Source organism: Telmatherina bonti (genome assembly GCF_933228915.1).
Source record: "Telmatherina bonti genome assembly, chromosome: 10".
NCBI lineage: Eukaryota > Metazoa > Chordata > Actinopteri > Atheriniformes > Telmatherinidae > Telmatherina > Telmatherina bonti.
The window spans coordinates 8,689,659-8,704,944 of NC_136628.1; the positions used below are offsets into that span (position 1 = coordinate 8,689,659).

The 15,286-nt window shown below is 42.3% G+C and overlaps 1 protein-coding gene across 1 annotated transcript in view; it reads right to left on the reverse strand.

Moving 5' to 3' along the window:
- Positions 1-15,286, reverse strand: part of LOC306761636 (glutamate receptor 4) — a gene marked incomplete at both ends in the record, with an annotated part of 212,318 nt that overhangs the window by 7,373 nt on the left and 189,659 nt on the right. The window contains 3 exons of the mRNA XM_079247885.1: positions 522-636; positions 8,370-8,617; positions 11,510-11,708. Of these exons, the coding sequence (XP_079104011.1) occupies positions 522-636; positions 8,370-8,617; positions 11,510-11,708 (562 nt within the window). The remainder of the gene's footprint in view (positions 1-521; positions 637-8,369; positions 8,618-11,509; positions 11,709-15,286) is intronic.

Below are 15,286 nucleotides of genomic sequence, written 5' to 3' on the forward strand. Positions count from 1 at the left end.
AGCCCAACAAGAGCAGCTCAGTACTCTTCACAAAGTGACGAAGCCAAAAAGGGGTCCCACTTGAGTTACATGTCTCTTTGCTCATCGACTGAGAGGACTGGGTTTACTGGGAGATATCTAGGGGGAGGGGGCAGAGCTAACAGACATATATATATATATATATACACGTGGGACCCTGGCTGCATCGCTTTTCTGGAACGGGAACATACTGCCGGGACCTTTCACGCTACAACCAATCGGCTAATACTGTTGAACCAGAACTATTGGCTCAGTTCTGCTCCCTGCTGCATCAAAACCACCCAAACCCGTCACCAATACCCAGGTTTACCCCCCCCCCCCCGTTAGCAGAGCAGCGAATATTTCTGCTTCAGCAGTACTTGCCCTCACCCCCAGTTAAAACCCAGTTCCCAAACGATCCGCGTTCCTCTACACAATCGACCCGGCAGATGCTCCTGTTACCAACAAACATTTCTCTTTTACCCACATTAAGGTCACATGGGCATAGCGACATAGCGGCTAACCTTCTCGCCACCGCCTCCGCTGCCACACTCTCCTTTGTCGTACCACCACTTGTTTTTCAATTTGTCCAACAGGCCTTGTTCATTGAGTTTTAACACTGCCAGGTTAACTGCACTTCTTGAAAACGATAAAACATATTTGGTGAGAGGGGTGAGTATGCTGTCCAATTTGGGAGGGAAGGAAGAGAGGGGGAGGGGGAAGGGAGGAGCAGCAGTAAGTGAGGGACAAGGGTGGATAAGTGCATTAATCCCATTCAAAGGTCCGAACCCGCGCTAAAACCAAATCTCTCTCCCTCTTTCTGCTTTCTTATGCAAAACAAAGCCGCTTGTGTTGATATTTTAATCAAACTTTATAGTCTGCTGGTGATTTTCCAGACATTTCCAGACTGTTTTAGCATTAGCGTTTGCTAGCTAGCTAAAACTAATTTAAAAAAAAAAAAAAAAAAAAGCAGGTGAAATGTCAGCAATAAAAACTTTTGCTGCTTCTCCAGCTAACTTTCACTCCAAGATCATCTCATGCAGACACGTGGGCACATTCCTATGGTATCTTGTTCCTACAGCGGCCACTTACGTGGACAGAACTTTTCAGCTCTTATGTCCAAAATCCTGTTTACAGCTGAGCTGGGGGTGTTATAATTTTGTATGTGGGGCATTTTGTTTTTATCTTAATTGGGTCACAACAAGCCCAAACAGCAAGGTGAAACAAAAATACATGTAAAAAAACTGCTTGGGCCTTTAGGAGTTAATGCAATGGTTGGGACCCCCATGGGCAAGGCTGGAGTATCCAATGGGCATGATGGGCCCACGCCCACTTGACGCCCATTTGGGGCCCATATTGGGAAAACACCAGCAGTTTGGACATGAAACTAAATGTAAATAAAAGCCAGATAGTTACCCCACAGTGTCTAGTGTATTGCTATTGGTACCACTGGCTGAGAGATGTTAGAAATGTCTTTGCACACTTTATCATTCACAATTTTCACAAGGTTGCAGTGGGAAAGGGGGTCCCAGGAACACTCTTGGCCCAGGGGCCTTTACACTTTTAATCCAGCCCTGTCCTTGAGCCATCATATTCTTGCCAACCAGGAAGGTTTGTATTGAAAATGTCTAGAAAAGTGTCATGAGGTTATGTTTTTCTGTGTCCTTTGTTCCTGGTTTCCTGTGTTATTTTGTAGTTTGTTCCTGTTTTGCCTTTGTCCGTTTTCAGTAGTTTACCTGGGTTCATTCAGTTAATTTGTTTCCCCTGTGTCTTCTTGTGTTCTGTTCATTCACAATTTTCACAAGGTTGTGCGAGGGAAGGGGGGCCCATGGGACACTCTGGGCCCAGGGGCCTTTCCACTTTTAATCAGGCCCTGCCAATGGGGACTAGGGGTCTCCAGATAATTGTAAAAAAAATATTTAATTTGTGATTTTCACTGTCAAAATTAAATAATTAATATGGAGATAAATTGAAATAAGTATCTTAGTTTTTTTTTAATACTTTAAGACATATCCCTTTCATGCATAGTGATCACTATAGCAGACACCTATCTACAAGCTTTTCTCTTGCATTTATTTATGAATAAGGATGGTTTGTTGGTAAATAAGCCACTTCAGTGGATGTTAGTGAGTCATCCAATACATTACCATTCACTGAAGAATAAATAAATACATGGCATATCTTAACCTAAATGCATACATTGTAATTACAGTAGTTTATCTTTGCAATAAATAGGAAAAGAAAATGATACAACTACATTTTGTAAAATAATTACATAATATAATTATGGATGTATGCTTTATACATATAAAATACATTTAAATAAATTAATAAATTGAATAAATGCAAAATATCACAATTAAACAAAAAGTATCATTGCATATGTCTGTAGAGGTAAAATACTGTGTTTATGCATGAAAAGGATAAACAACAAAGTTAATTCAGATCATTTTATAAATGTAAATATGGCATTATCTCAGTGAGAGTTATAGATTTTAGGAATGTAAGTGCTTTGTCACAGCAGCAAAAACTGCTTTATGCTCATTATTCATAAAAACTGACAGTTTTAGAAGTTTAGAAGATGAATCATGAACAAGTACTCTTCATGTTGGGGCGGGCATCACGAACACCAGTGTATGTTATCTTGGTGTAAACGTTGGACAACTCATGTGTTAATGCACAGGGTCTCCCTGTGATGACGTTGTATAAGAGCTGTGGAGCTCAGTAGTTCTTCATGGATGTGATAACAGATACAGTGTGACTGCTGCCAAATATTCTCTGCTTGTGACGTGACTAAAAAACTGAGTTAGCTGTCTGAAATGTTAAACGTTGTGTCTATTTTAACCATCATTTTACCCGAAAGCTGGCAAAGATGTTTGTATCTGAAGCTAAAAAAACAGGTTGGTGTTTTCTTTTTAACCTAAACTATTTTGTTTCCAATAAGTCACTGTAGTTCTGGTTAAAAAAAAACCTAAACAAGTACCATTAACAATGTATTTTTCTGTTAAACCTAAGTAGTTATGTTCCCACAGACACAGTGTGCATTAAAAGTAGAAATGTGAGTTTACCTTATGACAATTTGCTGAAAAAGTTAAAAATCAGTTACTTTACTCTTCTCTTTAATCCTGCAAGGGCTTAAGATGATGTAAGCAGCAGGTAAGGGGAGAAAATGCTAAAAGTTTTCTTGCTAAAATTTCCATTTTCCAGCAAAACTTCCTGCATCTAAACTAATGTGTAACTTTGTGGAGGCCTTGAAGAGAAAGTCGGTTCCTCTGAGTAAACTTTGCTTCACTTAAAAGCATCACAAGCCAGACAAGTTGGCAACCGCTTGCCATGGGAAGGAAATTATCCAGTCTAAAAGATTACATTTTGGCAATCAGCAGCGTCGGTCCCAAAGTATCTGCACCAGCCAACTCCCCGAGAAACAGACACCTCCAAACAATTTGGACCTGCTTTACATACGTCTGTGTGCGTCAGCCAACTCAAATCTCACAGGATTGTCTGAGTATTAAGTTATTAAGGAAAATCACCATTAACTTGCAAAAGCTGCCCTTGAAAAGCGTTTTAAAATAAGTGTGCATCATAATTTGATGGGATTTTCTACTGAAGGCTGCTGTAGCGATGTCTGGCGATAGCACAGCGAGAGGGAGAGATTTGCCTCAGCGTGCGTTCTGACCCACTTCATTTATTTGTATCATTGTGAAAAAATAAAGAACATTCAGCAATGGGAGTGGATTAGAAAACAGAAACCGGCACAGCTAATATTCCCGTTGAAGCTGGCGATTTTCACTGTGGAGCCGTGTGAAATAGCAGCTTTGACCAACAATGCCGCCAGCTCTTGATGCTGCTGGTGTGTTTCCTTGCTGATATCCAGACAAGTGGCTGACAGAAGACGATAATCCCCCAAAACAAGGTGGAGGCCTGGAGGGGAGGACTACCCTGATCTGTCAGGGACTCTTTCTGGTCAAAGCAGCGCCTGGAAACTGTCACCAGCCTGGCTGCAAATCAAACCAGCTGCTTTACCGTGGGCTGGTGTGCAGAGGACTTTACAGAAAACAGCCGACAGGGTTTAATTAACTGTGAAGAGTTGGTCCCTTTGGAACAAATGACTTCATTAAAACACAATAAGCACATATTTATTGCATTCTGTACGATACCGATCCACAAAAAAGTTGGGAGGTTGTTTAAAATATAAACAGAATTTGATGATTTGCACATCTAGTTAACCTTTGCTTTATTGTTTAGCATCGTTAGCATTTCCTCTTCTTTAAAACTTCTGTCTGTAAACATCTTGAAAGCGAGGAGAGCAGTTTGTGGAGTTTTAGTAGAGGAGCGTTGTCTGGTGTACAGTCCTGGATATGATGTGACCTTGCTGGATTTCTTCTTTCATGATGCTCCAGATGTTTTGTACTGGTGAAAGATCTGGACTACAGGCAGACCAGTTCAGCAGCTGGACTCTTCTCCTGTAAAGCCATGCTGTTGTGATGTGATTATGTGGTTTAGTGTTGCGTTGATGAAATCTACAAGAGCTTCCCTGAAAAAAACCTAAAACATCTGTGTATTTTTCAGTACTGCTGCTCACGACATCAGCACTATTTAATTATTGAATTGATGAGGAATTATTATTATTATTGTTATTATTATTAATGTTACTATTACGATTATTATTATTGTCCTCCTCAGTATGTATATGTATGTATATGTGTGTATGTATGTATAGGTATGCACGTGTATTTTCTTTTATTTTTTTACTTTGTTCAAAATAAATAAACTAGCTAAAGTAACCCCATCCCATTAAAGATGTACGCTGATAACAAGCTGGATGATCCCTGCAGAAGACCACCAACATCCAGTCTTGTCCTATGCATACAGAGATTCCTTCAGATCATCTGAATCTCCTGATGAAACTCTTCACTGCAGATGGTGGGACCTTCAAAGTCTGAGGAACATTTTTTCCTGAAATCTTTAGAGCATGTTTGTCTCAGATTGGTGAAGTTCTGTCCATCTTTTCATAAAAGCAACTCTTCCTCTCTGCAGTGCTCCTCTTATATCCAGTTGTTATTAACCTGTTTCCAGTTAAACTAGTCATATTACTAACCTGTTCCCAGTTAAACTAGTCATATTACTAACCTGTTCCCAGTTAAACTAGTCATATTACTAATCTGTTCCCAGTTAAACTAGTCATATTACTAATCTGTTTTCAGTTAAACTAGTCCTGTTACTAACCTGTTCCCCGTTAAACTAGTCATGTTACTAATCTGTTTCCAGTTAAACTAGTCCTGTTACTAACCTGTCCCCAGTTAAACTAGTCCTGTTACTAACCTGTTCCCAGTTAAACTAGTCATATTACTAATCTGTTCCCAGTTAAACTAGTCATATTACTAATCTGTTTTCAGTTAAACTAGTCCTGTTACTAACCTGTTCCCCGTTAAACTAGTCATGTTACTAATCTGTTTCCAGTTAAACTAGTCCTGTTACTAACCTCTCCCCAGTTAAACTAGTCCTGTTACTAACCTGTTCCCCGTTAAACTAGTCATGTTACTAATCTGTTTCCAGTTAAACTAGTCATATTACTAATCTGTTTCCAGTTAAACTAGTCCTGTTACTAACCTGTTGCCAGTTAAACTAGTCCTGTTACTAACCTGTTGCCAATTAAACTTGTTATATTATTAACCTGTTCCCCGTTAAACTAGTCATGTTACTAAACTGTTCCCAGTTAAACTAGTCCTGTTACTAACCTGTTCCCCGTTAAACTAGTCATGTTACTAATCTGTTTCCAGTTAAACTAGTCCGGTTACTAACCTGTTCCCAGTTAAACTAGTCATATTACTAATCTGTTTCCAGTTAAACTAGTCCTGTTACTAACCTGTTGCCAGTTAAACTAGTCCTGTTACTAACCTGTTGCCAGTCAAACTAGTCATATTGATAACCCGTTCCCAGTTAAACTAGTCCTGTTACTAACCTGTCCCCAGTTAAACTAGTCATATTACTAATCTGTTCCCAGTTAAACTAGTCATGTTACTAACCTGTTCCCAGTTAAGCTAGTCCTGTTACTAACCTGTTGCCAGTTAAACTAGTCCGGTTACTAACCTGTTGCCAATTAAACTAGTTATATTATTAACCTGTTCCCAGTTAAACTAGTCACGTTATTCATCTGTTGCCAGTTAAACTAGTCATAATACTAATTTGTCCCCAGTTAAACTAGTCCTGTTACTAACCTGTTCCCCGTTAAATTGGTCATGTTACTAACCTGTTCCCAGTTAAACTAGTCATTTTACTAATCTGTTTCCAGTTAAACTAGTCATGTTACTAACTTGTTCCCAGTTAAACTAGTCATATTACTAATCTGTTTCCAGTTAAACTAGTCCTGTTACTAACCTGTTCCTCGTTAAATTGGTCATGTTACTAACCTGTTCCCAGTTAAACTAGTCATGTTACTAACTTGTTCCCAGTTAAACTAGTCATATTACTAATCTGTTTCCAGTTAAACTAGTCATATTACTAATCTGTTTTCAGTTAAACTAGTCCTGTTACTAACCTGTTCCCCGTTAAACTAGTCATGTTACTAATCTGTTTCCAGTTAAACTAGTCCTGTTACTAACCTGTCCCCAGTTAAACTAGTCCTGTTACTAACCTGTTCCCCATTAAACTACTCATGTTACTAATCTGTTTCCAGTTAAACTAGTCCTGTTACTAACCTGTCCCCAGTTAAACTAGTCCTGTTACTAACCTGTTCCCCATTAAACTACTCATGTTACTAATCTGTTTCCAGTTAAACTAGTCCTGTTACTAACCTGTCCCCAGTTAAACTAGTCCTGTTACTAACCTGTTCCCAGTTAAACTAGTCATGTTACTAACCTGTTCCCAGTTAAGCTAGTCCTGTTACTAACCTGTTGCCAGTTAAACTAGTCCGGTTACTAACCTGTTGCCAATTAAACTAGTTATATTATTAACCTGTTCCCAGTTAAACTAGTCACGTTATTCATCTGTTGCCAGTTAAACTAGTCATATTACTAATCTGTTCCCAGTTAAACTAGTCATGTTACTAACCTGTTCCCAGTTAAGCTAGTCCTGTTACTAACCTGTTGCCAGTTAAACTAGTCCGGTTACTAACCTGTTGCCAATTAAACTAGTTATATTATTAACCTGTCCCCAGTTAAACTAGTCCTGTTACTAACCTGTCCCCAGTTAAACTAGTCCTGTTACTAACCTGTTCCCAGTTAAGCTAGTCCTGTTACTAACCTGTTGCCAGTTAAACTAGTCCGGTTACTAACCTGTTGCCAATTAAACTAGTTATATTATTAACCTGTTCCCAGTTAAACTAGTCACGTTATTCATCTGTTGCCAGTTAAACTAGTCATAATACTAATTTGTCCCCAGTTAAACTAGTCCTGTTACTAACCTGTTCCTCGTTAAATTGGTCATGTTACTAACCTGTTCCCAGTTAAACTAGTCATGTTACTAACCGGTTCCCAGTTAACCAGATTAGTTGTGTCTGACTTCCTTTTCCAGGAGACAAACAGAAGCGTTTTGCTCCTCTTCCATCTTCTTGTCGCTGCCATGAAATACGTTGTTAATGTTTCTATCGGGAATAATTTATGTGTTGATGACATGTGCAACTCATTCCCTTCTGCTTTTATTTACATTTTACAGCATAAATACTCGCTCTATGATGTCTAGAGCGCTCATCAAAAGGGCTCTGTTTGTTGTGTGCTGATCCTCTCTTACCTACCCAGGAATAAAGCGAAGAGAAAGCTATTTGAACACACATACAGCGTTGCCTTTGGTGGAGCCTGTGCCGGCAGGCTTCGATCGCTGAGTGTCCTGACTGGAAGAGCAAACTCTACACAATGATGTTCATGTGTTTTTCAGCTCGTCTGTAAATTCCTCTGTGTGCAGGAGGAGTGAAAAGTCGCCAGAGCTGAGCATTCAGACGGCTCCCAGAAGTCATCGCAGCCTCAGTTAACACGTTAAGTAGCATCAGACTAATCACACTTTCAGTTTAAAATGCAGACTATCTGGTAAATAAGACATTTTCAGGAGAATAAAGTTTGCTACATGCCAATGAAACACATCTGCCCAAAAAGCAAGCACAAGCACAGAAGACTTACCTGGAGAGGAGATCTGTAAGGGAGAGAAAACCAAATACACCCCCCAGCTCCCCCTCCGCATCATCACAATGAAGCTCCACATGCATGCAACATATAGAGATGTGTAAAAGCTGCTCTGGAACAAAACACATAAAAATGCCCCCAAACACCCACCCACCCACGCTGGACAGTAAGTGGAGACAGAGATAGAAAGGCGGCACATCAGGGAAGGTGGAATACCATAACAACACGTAGAACATATTGTTACACTATTCCACCCACCTTAACTGTGAACCCTTGGGTGTGGCGACTCCGTAGCCTTTGGAGTCCAAGTTTCCTCCGACTTTCATGGTGTCGCAGGGCTTGCGCTGCTCTGTGTACTCGTTCATGGTGGACTCCAGCAGGAAGGCGTATTTTCCTTTGGACTTGCGGACCCGGGCCACCCCCTCGGCGGTGGTCTTGGTGAAGACTGTGGGTTCAGCAGACTTCATGTACCCCCACATCTTCTCGTAGACAGCAATCTTGGAGCGCTGTGGGGGTTATGAGGGGGGTGGAGGTTCAAAGGTAGACGTGGTGTGAGAGAAAGAGAAAACGGCTGCATGCAGATCAGAGTGGTGCTTAGATTTCTACTTACATCCCAAATCTCGCAGGATCAAGGTTAGAAATTTCTTTTCTTTCTTTTTCTTATTTTTAAGGTGACAGAACATACCCCTACGCTCACTTTCTTATGTCTTTATACCGTCTTTTTACTTCATCTACTGTTCACATCATTTCACCAACATTAACTTCTTATTAAATTCCATAAATCGTTTCTTTGTGTGGCGCCAGATTTCTCAGCTGTAGGTCGTTTAACCAACATTTGTTGGTTTCATCAACCAACAATTCCAATTCCAGAGTTAAACATCTCTTTGTCCTTCTTCTCCAAACTCACCATGCTGCAAACCACAAAATGCAGAGAACTCTCATATAAATGGAGAATCTGCAACACAGTTTGCACATCTGCATTTACGCAGTCACTCTCAGTAAGTCGTCCGCAAACTGTGGTTCAGTCCCACATGCAAAATTCTAGATCGCACGCGCAAATTCAGATCCAAGTAGATCTGGCCCTGTGTTTTATTTAGCCTAGCTGTCTCCCAATGCCCCGCCCCCCCGGGCATTGTAAGGGAACATTATTATCCATAGCCTTTGTTTGTATTAACTATTTGGTAGCCTAAATTAGATGGAAATAATCAAACATATATGCATTGATTTGTTGTGATTCTGCTGTATTTTGTAGTCTCTGCACATAAGGTATAAAACATTGTATTCATTTGAGGCCTGTTGGAATGTGCAGAATATAGGAAGGTTTACTCCCGAGCTTGTTGGCATGGACACAGAAAGAGTTTTCTTTGAAGTTTATCTGATTTGTGTTAGCCTGACTTCGCTCAAATCTTAAGTTAGAAGTGCAGGTGTTTTATGTGTAGATACAGCTCAGCTTTGCAGGATTCTTTGTGATCTGCCCAGCAACTAGGAGGGGGTCAAGTATAACTTATAATCTTGTGTTACTTCTGCATCTGCAGAGAGCTCTCTCCACCAGTTTGTGTGATTACATGTGAATAAAAAACCAACGAAGACAGCTTTGACTCATTTACTCCCATCCACGAAGATTTTCCAGAACAGCATAACTCTCCTGCACCCTCCTAGGTGATGCACCCCCCCCAGTCTGAGCTCCACTGGAATATGGAATTGTTCTTATTTCTTTCTTAATCCTGAGACTCTTGCAGTGAAAAGAACCACAGGTGTTGCATTAAAAGCTAAGTGAAGCAAGGTTGCAGCCAGTGAAGGAGGAAAATAAAATAAAAGTTGTGTGTCCACAGTGTCTCTAAAACATGGCAAAGTGCTTTTGTTCAGAGGAACTTTCTGCAAAACATGGTGCGAAACATCTCCGACGCTCATTTTTACTGCTCATTTATGAATCTGAGCGAAACATCAGGAAGTCTTGCAGCAAATCAAAGTGAAGGATTTCAGATGTTTGTTGAACAGTTTGTGCATCATGCAGGTTTGCATGAACAAGACCCCGAGATATTTAAACTCCTCCACTTGAGGCAGGACCTGACTCCCGACCCAGAGAGGGCAATCCACCCTATTCCGGCTGAGGACCATGGTCTCAGATTTGGAGGTGCTGATTCTCATCCCAGCCGCTTCACACTCGGCCGCGAATCGCTCAAGCGAGAGCTGGAGATCACGACCAGATGAAGCCAACAGGACCACGTCATCTGCAAAAAGCAGGGACCCAATCCTGAGGCCGCCAAGTCGGATCCCCTCAACACCTCGGCTGCACCTAGAAATTCTGTCCATATAAGTTATGAACAGAATCGGTGATGAAGGGCAGCCTTGGCGGAGTCCAACCCTCACCGGAAACAAATCCGACTTACTACCGGCAATGTGGACCAAGCTCTGACACCTGTGGTATGTTCCTACCCTCACCTACGGTCATGAGCTGTGGGTCGTGACCGAAACAACAAGATCTCGGCGGCTGAAATGAGTTTCCTCCGCAGGGTGGCCGGGCTCTCCCTTAGAGATAGGGTGAGGAGCTCGGTCATCCGGGAGGAGAACAGAGTAGAGCCGCTGCTCCTCCGCATTGAGAGGAACCAGTTGAGGTGGCTCGGGCATCTGGTCAGGATGCCTCCTGGACCTCCCTGGTGAGGTGTTCCAGGCACGTCCCTCTGGGAGGAGACCCCGGGGAAGACCCAGGACACGCTGGAGGGATTATATCTCTCGGCTGGCCTGGGAACGCCTTGGGATCTCCCCGCAGAGTTGGCAAATGTGGCTGCGGAGAGGGAAGTCTGGGCTTCCCTGCTGCCCCCGCGACCCGACCCCGGATAAGCGTTCAGAAGATGGATGGATGGCATGTCTGCAGAACATAAACACATCTGCAAAACATAATAAAACTGCAACATGCAGCATGAGTCGTTCCCCTTTCGGCTTGTCCGTCTGAAGGGGTCGCCACAGTGAATCATTGCTCGGGTAAATTGGCACGTTTAACGCTGGACGCCCTTCCCGATGCAAACCCCTGCATTTATCTGGCCTTGGGACCGGCCCTCAGAGAACAATACCCCTCGGGCTGCAGCAGCAACATGAAGCATGGGATTTAAAACTGTTGTGCCAAAGAAGAAAACATTTATAAAAATGTGCCTTTTCCTTCAGTCCTGCAGCATTTGACATCCACAAAGTGCACAGAGTGCCCGGGCCTGACAGCTGAGTAGAAAAGAGTAAATCTGAATCTAATGTTCCTGATGCAGGACATGATCGCGACACCCCCCCAGAAATAACATTTAAACATTTCACAGTGATTGCATTAAATGTGTCTCCCTGACAGAAAGGCTACTGGGTACCCCTACCTTTCGGGGAGCAGACCACTAACCCCGGCAACGCCAACTCACCCTGAAGAACTCTTTGGTGGAGCCGGAGTCCAGAGTGCCGTAAGCGATGTCTGTCTGCTTGGCCAGATCCTCGGCGCTCTCGATTGGGGAAACCATCCGCTCCACAGTGAGGAAAGCAGCCAGGTTTGCCGTGTAGGACGAGATGATGATGAGGGTGAAGAACCACCAGACTCCTCCCACAATTCGCCCCGATAACGATCTTATAGAGGGGAAAGGAAGGACGAGGAAAGAACGGGGGGGGGGGGGGGGGGGGGGGGGGGGGGGGGGGGGGTTTAAAAAGAGGAGGGGAATAAAGAGGATGGACAGGATTAAAGTAAGAGGAACGGAAATGATGGGATGTAGAAGGAAATGATGGTTTGAGAGTTTTACGGGGCGGGAAGGAGAATGAGATAAACAGAAACAGTCAGGAGTGAGGTGTAATGCTGGTCTACCGCCACAAGGTGGAGCTCTGACAACACTCAGTGCTGCCTGAGCTGTATTTACCTCTGATTAGATCATAACCCCCCCATGCTTGTGTTGACCAGCTTTGGTAAAGTAAAGGTGTAAGCTGCTCCCGTCCCTCCCTTCACACCCCCTCTTTTTGTTTACCGGTAGGATGAAAAGAGCTGCAGGTCCCCTGGCCGGCAGATCAGCAGCACTGCTCTTTTCTTCTGTTTTTCTTTTCTCCCCCCCCCCCCCCCCCCCCCCCCCCCCCCCCCCCCCCTCTCTCTCTCTCTCGCTCGGGGGGGAGAGAGATAGCTCACTGCTCAGGAGCAGCAGAAGGTCGTGAGGAGAATCTTAAACCATAAATGCTGCATTGAGGAGAACAAACAAGATCTCCCTTTGGTGCAAATCAAACAGCAGAGGCTACAAACCCCTCAGGCCTCCATGTCAGATGGTTAGAGATGGGGAGGAGACGGGCATCTGCAACACTCGCCGTTTCCTTGGATGCTATTTCATCGCCTTATTGCAGGCTCGTCAAATTCCATTGTTCGCAGTATACACACAGGACAGTTTACACACAGGACAGTTTACAAAAACATCCTTTGGTTCAGCTGACTCTCCATGTCTGCCCTGTGGCCTGATGCTTAAACGTTGGAAAAAACTCTGATTATCAGCCGAGCTGAACAACTGTTCTGAGCAGGCGTTAAGGGCTACTTTAAAAGCTTTTAATAAATCACAGTTCTGGCTGAAAAAGCAAAATAATCACAGAGGAAGCCTCCGTTTTTCGCGGTCAGTTCAGATGCAAGAGCCTGAGGCGGCCGAGGCTGCAGCCGGTAGGAAATGCTGCAGTGGAGCATGTCTCCAACACACACACAGGGAACTCTGCCCATGAAATAGACTTATTGATGTATTAGCTCTGGATTTGAATACAAATGACTCTTTCTCTCGCTTCAACCCCATTTCTCCCCTCTCCTTCAGAGTCTATTTCCGTGGCATTTGAGCAGAGCGAATTTAACTGTAAAATAGCGACGAAAGAGGTAGAGGGTGTGCCGGAGAAGATGCATGGATGGGTCTCATCCCTTCCCGCCGTTATTTCCTTTTCCTTCCTGCCAAAAATCCTCTCATTCTCTGCATCCGACTGCCCCATCCCTCTCTCTGTCGCCCTGCTTTTTGCATCCAGAGCAGCAGTGGATTTTGGGAGTGTAATAAAGGGACCAGAGGAGGCGAGTCTCTTTGCCATCCCTCCAACTCTCTGTGCTGTGTGTTCGCTGGCTGATACCACTGACTTTGATCCACAGTGACACACTGCTGTGTCTTGATGGGCCTGCAGTAAACAGAGGCAGAAAGGGGGGGGCTTTTCCAGCCCTTGTCAGTATTTTCTTTTTTCCACATTATCTTCTAACTGTTTGTGGACGATATAATTAATCATAGCAGCGACATTTGACTCATTTTAAGCCACTTTGATTCGTCTCTGAGATGCGTTTCATCAAACCTCATTGTGTTAAAGTTTAGGCGTAAAACTTCAGAGACAGTTGCTACGTTTACATGGGAGTTTTAATTCCTCTTTAATGCAAAATAAAAGTTAATTCTGCTTAAAACGACCACGTACACAAATTTATGTTCTGAATTAAACTTAATTCCGATTTAAGTGTTTGGTTTAATCGTATTTTAATTCCGAACTATTTAATTCCTCTGTTATGTAAATCTTAATTCGCTCTAAGTTTTTTTTTTTTTTTTTTTTTTTTTAAAGTCGTGTCTTGTCCAGCATTTAAGCACGCAGAATGACGGTCTGGATGCTGTGTTCTGCTGAGCAAGTTTACTTTGCCAAGGGGAGCATTACTGGTATGATGATCCCCTTAATTTTAATGTTATATCTTTATTTATTTAGTATAATTGTAATAATTCGCTCTAAGTTAATTCTGGTCGTTCTGAGCATGTTCGTTACCTTGTCCTGTCCCGATGACGCGCGTCGTTTTGCCTCCCGTGTTCGGTGGTTTATCTTCCTTCTCCTCCTCAGTTGCTGCAGAAAGTGAAGTAGTATGCTGGTGTTGAGCTGCTACTTCACATTTATAATAAAAATAGCAGCGAAACTGGTTCTTATTATGTAGTTTTTACAAGTTACGACTGAAAAGATGAGAAGCAGGGAGCCAACTTTGTTTATTTCCGGTATACGTCATACGTCACGTGAACGCTCTGTCCAATCAGAACCCTTCCCAACCCGCCGCTCTAAAGAGGAATTAAGTGAGGACGTGTTTCATGTAAACCTTCATTTAGAATTATTATTTTCATGTAAACTCGTAGGAGACTACGTTAATTCAGAATTATTTAATTCTGAATTATTAATTCCGAATGAAAAAACATGTAACCGTACCAACTGTTAAAAAAACAGCAGCTGCGTTTCCATTAAATTTTTCACACAATGAAAGAGATTTTTTTAAGTTTCGACAAACAAGGATTACATTTTGCAGGTGTTTAGTGCATAAGCCTCAGTTGTCGTAAAATCTTGTCAGCAGGACGAGACCATGCATTAATATTGCAGCTTATGCAAGGTAGCCATGTATCGTTATTTTGGGGTGTTATATTTGCTGCGGAGAATTTGCTACAACTGTTTTAAACTTCTCTCCCTAATTTTCTTTTCTAAAACTCTAAATTTTTCTGCTGTTTGTTCCACACCGCGCCATTGTTAGTGGAAATGAACTGGTCATGACCCCCAACGTCACGTCCGTGGACATGTAAACGCGAAAAAAGGGTTTCCATTGCAGTTTTGTGATATATTTCTTTATCAAAACGTCTAAAAAAAAAAGATACATCATGAGAGGGTACTTTTTTTTTTAAAGCTATATTTCAGTCTAATTTTGAAATGTAGCCGTTTCCATTCACGCTTTTATTGAGATATTTATTTTTTGTGCCATTCAAGGTGTCATGGAAACACACCTTGAGACTAGATATTAATAATGTCTTATTTTCTAATGCAGTTTTTGTATGAGCTGTTTGGTTTTGTCTGCTTTAATAATATCCAAAGGAAGTTTGTAGCCTCGACTCCAGAGTCTACATGCATCATGTTCACCAGCAGGGACAGATGAACTGTGCGTCTTTACGCATTTGGGTGCATTTTTATATCCGATCATTTCATGTTCGATACATCTGCAGATGGAGGAAACACCCTGATCAGCTTAATGATGGGCCACCAAGTGATTTTAATTGCAATTATTTATTTAGACCTTTATTAGTACGGCAGCTACTGTCCGACTTATTAACTGCGTGATCTGGCTTTTATAACATGTAGGACTGCTTCGTTGCAGAACATATTTTAGTGGTTGACGTTTTATGTGGAGGAGTAAATATCAAATATGG